The 10,653-nt window shown below is 41.2% G+C and overlaps 1 protein-coding gene across 1 annotated transcript in view; it reads right to left on the bottom strand.

The window, feature by feature from the left end:
- Window positions 1-10,653, bottom strand: part of SMC4 (structural maintenance of chromosomes 4) — a 459,275-nt gene that overhangs the window by 354,350 nt on the left and 94,272 nt on the right. The window contains exons 10-11 of the mRNA XM_053711800.1: window positions 1,911-2,075; window positions 1,568-1,801 (exon numbers count right to left, since the gene is read on the bottom strand). Coding sequence (XP_053567775.1) covers window positions 1,568-1,801; window positions 1,911-2,075 — 399 coding nt within the window. The remainder of the gene's footprint in view (window positions 1-1,567; window positions 1,802-1,910; window positions 2,076-10,653) is intronic.

Here is a 10,653-nt window from a genome sequence, read left to right as displayed (position 1 = left end):
AGAGTATATTGTCGATCTGAAAAGGGAGGTAAGAGATGAATCTCTACGACCGATAACAGAGAACCTATGAAATAGACCCCATAGAAGGAGATCACTGCATTCAAAATAGGCAATACTCTCCTCACATCCCTCTGACATTCACTGCACGCTGAGAGGAAAACCGGGCTCCAACCTGCTGCGGAGCGCATATCAACGTAGAATCTAGCACAAACTTACTTCACCACCTCCATAGGAGGCAAAGTTTGTAAAACTGAATTGTGGGTGTGGTGAGGGGTGTATTTATAGGCATTTTAAGGTTTGGGAAACTTTGCCCCTCCTGGTAGGAATGTATATCCCATACGTCACTAGCTCATGGACTCTTGCTAATTACATGAAAGAAATTTGGGTTTCATGTCCCTTTAAGCCATAAAGCTCTTCTAGTTAGAATGGCAAAAGACATGGATTCGGCATTGATCTTCATAAAATCAAATATAGCATCACAAATAAGATTATTTGCATGTTGAAGTAAAAGAATGTTAGATCATTCAAAATCTGAAGACAAGTGCTGTGCTAAACTGTCTAACATAAAAGTCGAAGTACCAGCAAAATCAGCCATAGATATAAATGGTCTAAGAATATAGCCAGTATGTAAATATGCCCTTCGATAAGATTAAAGCTTCCTATCTAAAGGATCCTTAAAAGAAGTACTTTCTTAAAGCAATAGTAGTACACGTTTGGCAAGAGTGGAAGTACCACTCTATACCCCATATACTTTGGCCACAGGTAAATTATACAATTTCTTAAACCTAGAAAAAGGGTTAAAAGGAGGTACCAGGCATAGACTATTCTTTAGGAATCACATTAGAGATAGCGTCTGGAAAAATAAATACTTCAATAGTAACAACAGTAGTTAAATACAGAATTTACACTACTAGCTTTATCAGGAGTTTTGGACTCCTCAATACCCAAAGTAAAGAAATATATACAAGTATATAACAACAACTTTACTTAAAAAGTGCCCAAACCGTACCTAAGAAAGTGTCTTATATAATAAAAGTATATACTTAAAGTGTAAGACACCCATCCACATATAGGAGAAAGCCAAACCAGTACTAAAGCATATCAGCAGAGGTAATAGTACAAGAGAATATTGTCAATCTATACAGGGATGGAGCAGATAAATCCCTGCAACCGATTTACAGAGAGCCTTTATGAAAAAGCTTTTCCATAGATGAAAACATCAGGCAATACTCCATTCACATCCCTCAGACAAACACTGCACTTAGAGAGGAACTGGGCTTCAATATGCTTAGAAGTGCCTTTCACTGAAGAAATCAAGCACATGATTCACCACCTAAGACAACAAAGTTTTTAAAACTAAAGGTATTAGTAAGATGGGATGTGTATTTATAGGCATTTGAGGTTTGGGAAATGTTGCCCCCTCCTGGTAGGAATGTATATCACATTAGTAACTAGCTTGTGGACTATCGCCACCTATATAACCAAAATAAATGCTGAGCTACTGTAAGAAAATAAAAAATTATCATTTAACATAGGTAAATGTATCAAAACAAATTAAGGCAATTACCTTTTTAAGTTCCTCCTCTGCCTTTGGCAGTTTTGTCTCCAACTCCTGGATAGCAGATTTTCTTTCTTTAAGAGTTGCTGAAGCAGTAGTTAATGCCTCTTTAGCTTTGTTCAGTTGAGATAACGCATTATTGTAGCGACTTAAGTAAATGTCCAACTCTGACTGAGCAACATCCATCTTTGAGCGTGCTTCATTTACAGTTTTGTTAAACTCCATTAATTCTCTCTCTTTTTCCTGTATATTTTAAACAATTATGATTAACATTTGAAAAAAAACAAAAAAACAACAACATTTAATATTCCAATGTTATGAGAGCTGCAGTGAGATCTTGGCCATATTATACCTCTTTCTCCGCTTGCAAACCTTGTGTCTCCTTCTTTAAACTATCCATAACCTCTCTCAGCTTTTCTTCCTCTTTGTCTTTTTGCTTTTCCAATATCTCTTTTTTATTAGTTGCATCAGAAATAATCTTCTGGCTGCTAGCAGGCACACTTTTTATTTCTTCAACCTTAAGACAAAACAGTGTTCAGTCAAAACTTAAAAAAAAAAAACAAATTATGCTTACCTGATCATTTCATTTCCATTGTGTGGAGGAGAGTCCACTGCTTCATTCATCACTAGTGGAAAATAAGAACATGGCCACCACGATGCGGCAAACACACCCCAGCCAAAGGCTTAAATACCTCCCCCCCCACTCCCCCAGTCATTCTGCCAAGGGAACAAGGAACAGTAGGAGAAATATCAGGGTATAATGGTGCCAGAAGATCAAAAAACAATTTTTGTAAAAACTTACCTGATAAATTAATTTCTTTCATATTGGCAAGAGTTCATGAGCTAGTGACGTACGGGATATACAATCCTACCAGGAGGGGCAAAGTTTCCCAAACCTCAAAATGCCTATAAATACACCCCTCACCACACCCACAATTCAGTTTAACGAATAGCCAAGTAGTGGGGTGATAAAGGAATAAAAAACATCAACAAAGGAATTTGGAAATAATTGTGCTTTATACAAAAAAATCATAACCATCATAAAAAGAGTGGGCCTCATGGACGCTTGCAAATATGAAAGAAATGAATTTATCAGGTAAATTCTTACATAAATTATGTTTTCTTTCATTTAATTGTCAAGAGTCCATGAGCTAGTGACGTATGGGATAGCAATACCCAAGATGTGGAACTCCACGCAAGAGTCACTAGAGAGGGAGGGAACAAATAAAAACATCTATTTTTCGCTGAAAAAAATTAATCCACAACCCAAATATAAGTTTCTCATAAATGAAAAGAAAAAAACTTTAATCAAAAGCAGAAGAATCAAACTGAAACAGCTGCCTGAAGACCTTTTCTACCAAAAACTACTTCCGAAGAAGCAAATGTATCAAAAGGGAAGAATTTAGTAAATGTAAGCAAAGAAGACCAAGTTGCTGCTTTTCAAATCTGATCAACTGAAGCTTCATTCTTAAAAGCCCACAAAGAAGAGACTGATCTAGTAGAATGAGCTATAATACTCTGAGGCGGGGCTAGACCAGACTTCGAATAAGCTTGACGATTCAAAAGCTTTAACCACGATGCCAAGCAAAACGGCAGAAGCCTTCTGACCTTTTCTGGAACCAGAAAAGATAACAAATAGACTAGAAGTCTTCCTGAAATCTTTAGTAGCTTCAACATAATATTTCAAAGCTCTTACTACATCCAAAGAATGTAAGCATCTCTCCAACTAATTCTTAGGATTAGGACACAAGGAAGGGACAACAATGTCTATTAATGTTGTTAGAATTCATAACCTTAGTTAAGAATTTAAATTAAGTCCGTAAGACTGCCTTATCCTGATGAAAAATCAGAAAAGGAGATTCTCAAGAAAGAGCAGATAATTCAGAAACTCTTCTAGCAGAAGAGATGGCCAAAAGGAACAACACATTCCGAGAAAGTAGTTTAAATGTCCAAAGAATGCATAGGCTCAAATGTAGGAGCCTGTAAAGCCTTCAAAACCAAATTAAGACTCCAAGGAGGAGAGATTGATTTAATGACAAGCTTGAAATGATCCAAAGCCTATACAAAACAGTGAATATCAGGAAGATTAGCAATCTTTCTGAGAAATAAAACAGAAAGAGCAAAGATTTGTCCTTTCAAGGAATTTGCAGACAAACGCTTATCCAAACCATCCTGATCAAACTGTAAAATTCTAGGAATTCTAAAAGAATGCCAAGAGAATTTATGAAAAGAACACCATGAAATATAAGTCTGCCAAACTCGATAATAAATCTTTCTAGAAACAGATTTACGAGCCTGCAACATAGTATTAATCACTGAGTCAGAGAAACCTTTATGAATAAGCACTAGGCATTCAATTTCCATACCTTAAAATTTAATGATTTGAGATCCTTATGGAAAAACGGACCTTGAGACAGAAGGTCCGGCCTTAATGGAAGTGGCCAAGGTTGGCAACTGGACATCCGAACAAGATCTGCATACCAAAACCTGTGAGGCCATGCTGGAGCCACCAGCAACACAAATGATTGCTCCATGATGATCTTGGAAGAAGAACTAGAGGCGTGAAAATATAAGCAGGTTGATAACACCAAGGAAGTGTCAACGCATCCACTGCTTCCGCCTGAGGATCCCTGGACTTGGACAGGTACCTGGGAAGTTTCTTGTTTAGATGAGAAGCCATCAGATCTATTTCTGGAAGACCACACATCTGAACAACCTGAGGAAAACATCTGGAAAGAGGGACCACTCCCCCGGATGTAAAGTCTTACGGCTGAGATAATACGCTTCCCAATTGTCTATACCTGGTATATGAACAGCAGAAATTAGACAGGAGCCGGATTCCGCCCAAGCAAGTATCCGGGATATTTCTTTCATAGCTTGGAGACTGAGTCCCACCCTGATGATTGACATATGCCACAGTCGTGATATTGTCTGTCGGAAAACAAATGAACGGTTCTCTTTTCAGTTTTGGCCTCTGTTGAAGAGCCCTGAAAATCGCACAGAGTTCCAAAATATTGATTGGTAATCTCGCCTCTTGATATTTGCTAACCCCTTGTGATGTCAGAGATCCCCAAACAGCTCCCCAACCTGAAAGACTCACATCTGTTGTGATCACAGTCTAGATTGTACAAACAAAAGAGGCCCCTAGAACTAAACGATGGTGATTTAACCACCAAGTCAGAGATAGTCGAACATTGGGATTTAAGGATATTAATTGTGATATCCTTGTATAATCCCTGCACCATTGGTCTAGCATACAAAGCTGGAGAGATCTCATATAAAAACGAGCAAAGGGGATTGCGTCTGATGCTGCAGTCATGAGACCTAAAACTTCCATGCACATAGCTACTGAAGGGAAAGACAGACTTAAGGTTCCGACAAGCTGCAAAACATTTCAAACATCTCTTGTCTGTTAGAGAGAGTCATGGACACTGAATCTATCTGGAAACCTAAAAAGGTTACCCTTGTCTGAGGAATCTCAGAACTTTTTGGTAAATTGATCCTCCAACCATGTCTTCGAAGAAAAGGAAATTTATGCTTACCTGATAAATTTATTTCTTTTACGATAAGACGAGTCCACGGATTTCATCCTTACTTAAGGGATATCGCCTCCTGGTCAGCAGGAGGAATCAAAGAGCTCCAAAGCTGAGCTGCATAAATAGCTCCTCCCTCCCCCAACCCAGTCATTCGACCGAAGTTAGGAAGAGAAAGGAAAAGCCAAGGAGCAGAGGTGACTGAAGTTTAACAAAAATAAAAACCTGTCTTTAGAAAAAACGACAGGGAGGGCCGTGGACTCGTCATATCTTAAGAAATAAATTTATCAGGTAAGCATAAATTTCCTTTTCTTTTACAAGATATGACGAGTCCACGGATTTCATCCTTACTTATGGGATACAATACCAAAGCTATAGGACATGGATGAAAGGGAGGGACAAGACAGGAACCTAAACTGAAGGCACCACTGCTTGAAGAACCTTTCTCCCAAAAACAGCCTCAGATGAAGCAAAAGTATCAAATTTGGAAAATTTGTAAAAAGTGTGAAGAGATGACCAAGTTGCAGCCTTGCAAATCTGTTCAACAGAAGCATCATTTTTAAATGCCCATGAGGAAGCCACAGCCCTAGTAGAATGAGCCGTAATTCATTCTGGAGGCTGCTGTCCAGCAGTCTCATATGCAAGACGGATGATACTCTTCTTCCGCCAAAAAGAAAGGGAGGTAGCCGTAGCTTTCTGTCCCCTATGTTTTCCAGAAAAAAACAACAAATAATGAAGATGATTGACGAAATTCTTTAGTTGCCTGTAAGTAAAACTTCAGGGCACGGACCACGTCCAAGTTATGTAACAGACGCTCCTTCAGGAAGGATTGGGACATAATGAAGGAACAACAATTTCCTGATTAATATTTTTGTTGGAAACAACCTTAGGAAGAAAACCAGGTTTGGTACGCAACACTACCTTATCGGAATGAAAAATAAGGTAAGGAGAATCACATTGTAGAGCCGAAAGCTCAGAAACTAGAAATAGCAATCAAAAATAAAACTTTCCAAGATAATAATTTAATATCTATGGAATGCATAGGTTCAAACGAAACCCCTTGAAGAACCTTAAGAACTAAATTCAAACTCCAAGGAGGAGCAATAGGTCTACACACAGACCTAGTCAAAGGCTGACAAAAAGATCGAATATCTGCCAGACGTTTGTGTAGCAAAATAGATAAAGCAGAAATCTGTCCCTTTAAGGAACTTGCTGATAACCCTTTCTCCAATCCTTCTTGGAGAAAAGATAAAATCTTAGGAATCCTAATCTTACTCAATGAGTAGCTCTTGGATTCGCACCAATAAAGATATTTACACCATATCTTATGGTAAATCTTTCTAGTAACAGGCTTTCGTGCCTGGATCAAAGTATCAACAACAGAATCAGAGAACCCACGCTTAGATAAAATCAAGCGTTCAATCTCCAAGCAGTCAGCTGTAGAGAAATTAGATTCGGATGATGGAAGGGTCCCTGAATGAGAAGGGCCTACCTCAATAGAAACTTCCACGGTGGCAGAGAGGACATGTCCACCAGATCGGCATACCAAGTCCTGCGAGGCCATGCAGGAGCGATTAGAATCGCCAAAGCCCTCTCCTGTTTGATCCGTGCAATCACCCAGGGAAGGAGAGCAAACGGTGGGAACCCATAAGCTAGGTTGAACGACCAAGGCACTGCCAATGCATCAGTTCGGCCTGAGGATCCATGGACCTGGATCCGTATCTTGGAGGCTTGGCATTCTGACGAGACGCCATCAGATCCAATTCCGGTCTGCCACACCTGAGAATCAGGTTGGCAAAGAACTCCGGATGGAGTTCCCATTCCCACCGGATGAAACGTCTGTCTACTCAAAAAAATCTGCCTCCCAGTTGTCCACTCCTGGGATGTAGATTGCTGACAGATAACAAGAGTGAGACTCCTTGTTCCTCCCTAATGATTGATGTAAGCCACAGTCGTGATGTTGTCCGACTGAAATCGAATGAAGTTGGCCGAAACCAACTGAGGCCAAGCCTGGAGTGCATTGAAGATTGCTCTCAATTCCAGAATATTGATTGGAAGAAGAGACTCAGATCAAGTCCACACACCCTGAGCCTTCAGGGAATACCAGACTGCTCCTCATCCTAGTAGACTGGCGTCCGTTGTCACTATCAAACATGTGGGTCTGCGGAAGCACGTCCCTTGGGACAGATGATCGGGCGACAACCACCAAAGAAGAGAATCCCTTGTCTCCTGATCCAGATCTATCTGAGGAGACAAATCTGCATAATCTCCATTCCACTGTCTGAGCAAACGGAATGATGTCCATTGCCGCCACCATCAATCCAATTACCTCCATGCACTGAGCCACTGATGGCCGAGGATTGGACTGAAGGGATCGGCATGTATTCAGAATCTTTAGCTTTCTGACTTCCGTCAAAAAGATTTTCATGGATACATGTCTATTACAGTTTCCAGGAAAGGAACCCTTGTCTGTGGCATTAGTCAACTCTTTTCTAGATTCATTTTCCACCCGTGAGTCCTTAGAAAGGATAGAACAATGTCGGTATGAAAATGTCAGTTGATAAGACGCCTGGATCAGAATATCGTCCAGATAAAACGCCACTGCAATGCCCCGCGGTCTGAGAACCGCCAGCAGAGACCCTAGAACCTTCGTGAATATTCTGGGTGCCGTAGCCAGCCCGAAAGGTAGAGCCACAAACTGAAAATGTTTGTCCAGGAAGGCAAACCTTAGGAACTGGTGATGATGTTTGTGGATAGGAATATGAAGATATGCATCCTTTAAGTCCACGGTAGTCATACTGACCCCCTCCTGGATCAATGGAAGAATTGTCCGAATCGTCTCCATCTTGAATAATGGGACTCTGAGGAACTTGTTTAGACTCTTGAGATCTAAAATGGGTCTGAACGTTCCCTCTTTTTTGGGAACCACAAAAATATTTGAGTAAAACCCCTGCCCCTCTAATGGAACTAGACAAATTACTCCCATAGTGGAGAGGTCTTTTACACAACGTAAGAACGCCTCTCTTTTTATCTGGTCTACAGACAAAAGTGAAAGAAGAAACCTTCCCCTTGGGGAGGAATTTTTGAACTCCAAATGATACCCTTGAGACACAATTTCTAGTGTCCAGGGATCCTGAACATCTCTTATCCAAGCCTGGACAAAGAGAGAAAGTCTACCACCTACTAGATCCGGTACCGGATCGGGGGCCGCCCCTTCATGCTGTCTTGGGTTGCTAACCCTTGTTCCAAGCCTGGTTGGGTCTCCAGACGGACTTAGCTTGTGCAAAACTTCCTTCCTGTTTAGCGGAAGAGGAGAATCCCTTGAAATTTCAAAAAGAACGTAAATTACTCTGTCTACCCCTCTGTTTAGATGTCTTACCCTGAGGTAGGAGGTGACACATCCCTCCCGTAATGTCAGAAATGATCTCTTTCACATCAGGCAGCATCCGTAACAAAAGAATTAGCCAGCTTAAGGGCTTTAATCCTATCCATCATTTCCTCTAAAGAAGTCTCAGTCTTAAGAGATTCTTCTAAGGCATCAAACCAAAAGGCAGCCGCAGTTGGGAAGGTACAATGCAGGCCATCGGTTGTAATAGAAACCCTTGATGAACAAATAGCTTTTTTAGAAGACCCTCCAACTTTTTATCCATAGGGTCTTTGAAAGCACAACTGTCCTCAATAGGGATAGTCACATGCTTAGCCAGGGTAAAAAACTATTTATGTAAGAATTTACCTGATAAATTCATTTCCTTCATATTGGCAAGAGTCCATGAGCTAGTGACGTATGGGATATACATTCCTACCAGGATGGGCAAAGTTTCCCAAACCTCAAAAACAGAATTTATGCTTACCTGATAAATTACTTTCTCTTGCGGTGTATCCAGTCCACGGATTCATCCTTTACTTGCGGGATATTCTCATTCCCTACAGGAAGTAGCAAAGAGAGCACACAGCAAAGCTGTCCATATAGCTCCCCCTCTAGCACCTCCCCCCAGTCATTCGACCAAAGGTTAGGAAGAAAAAGGAGAAACCATAGGGTGCAGTGGTGACTACTGTAGTTTAAACAAAAAAATTTTTTACTTGACTTAAATGCCAGGGCAGGCAGTGGACTGGATACACCGCAAGAGAAGGTAATTTATCAGGTAAGCATAAATTCTGTTTTCTCTTGCAAGGTGTATCCAGTCCACGGATTCATCCTTTACTTGTGGGATACCAATACCAAAGCTTTAGGACACGGATGAAGGGAGGGAACAAGACAGGTACCTTAAACGGAAGGCACCACTGCTTGCAAAACCTCTCTCCCAAAAATAGCCTCCGAAGAAGCAAAAGTATCGAATTTGTAAAATTTGGCAAAAGTATGCAGTGAAGACCAAGTCGCTGCCTTACAAATCTGTTCAACAGAAGCCTTATTTTTGAAAGCCCACGTGGAAACGACTGCTCTAGTAGAATGAGCAGTAATTCTTTCAGGAGGCTGCTGGCCAGCAGTCTCATAGGCCAAACGGATGATGCTTTTCAGCCAAAAGCAAAGAGAGGTAGCAGTCGCCTTCTGACCTCTCCTCTTACCAGAATAGATAACAAACAAAGAAGATGTTGGTCTGAAATCCTTAGTTGCTTGTAAATAGAACTTTAAAGCACGAACTACATCAAGATTGTGTAATAGACGTTCCTTCTTCGAAGATGGATTAGGACAGAGAAGGAACAACTATTTCCTGGTTAATATTCTTGTTAGAAACAACTTTAGGAAGAAAACCAGGCTTGGTACGCAAAACTACCTTATCTGCGTGGAACACCAGGTAAGGTGAATCACACTGTAAGGCAGATAATTCTGAAACTCTTCGAGCAGAAGAGATAGCTATCAAAAACAAAACTTTCCAAGATAACAACTGGTGACAGGCTTTCTAGCCTGAATCAGAGTATCTATAACTGACTCAGAGAACCCACGCTTTGATAGAATTAAGCGTTCAATCTCCAAGCAGTCAGACGTAGAGAAACTAAATTTGGATGCTTGAACGGACTCTGTATTAGAAGATCATGCCTCATTGGCAGTGACCATGGTGGGACAGATGACATGTCCACTAGGTCTGCATACCAAGTACTGCGTGGCCACGCAGGCGCTATCAGAATCACCAAAGCATTCTCCTGCTTGATTCTGGCAACCAGACGCGGGAGGAGAGGAAACTATGGAAAAAACATAAGCCAGATTGAAGGACCAAGGCGCTGCTAGAGCATCTATCAATACCGCCTTGGGATCCCGGGACCTGGACCCGTAGAGAGGAAGTTTGGTGTTCTGACGGGACGCCATCAGATCCAACTCTGGGGTGCCCCATAGCTGAGTCAGCTAGGCAAATACCTCCGGGTGGAGTTCCCACTCCCACGGGTGAAAAGTCTGACGATTTAGAAAATCCGCCTCCCAGTTGTCTACTCCTGGGTTGTGAATTGCTGAGAGATAGCAGGAGTGATCCTCCGCCCACCTGATTATTTTGGTTACTTCCGTCATCGCTAGGGAAAACTCTTCGTTCCCCACTGATTATTGACGTAAGCTACAGTCGTGAGGATTTAGAC

Source organism: Bombina bombina, chromosome 4 (assembly GCF_027579735.1).
Source record: "Bombina bombina isolate aBomBom1 chromosome 4, aBomBom1.pri, whole genome shotgun sequence".
NCBI lineage: Eukaryota > Metazoa > Chordata > Amphibia > Anura > Bombinatoridae > Bombina > Bombina bombina.
The sequence above is the reverse complement of the archived record's forward strand: the minus strand, read 5'-3'. Positions and strand labels throughout refer to the sequence as shown.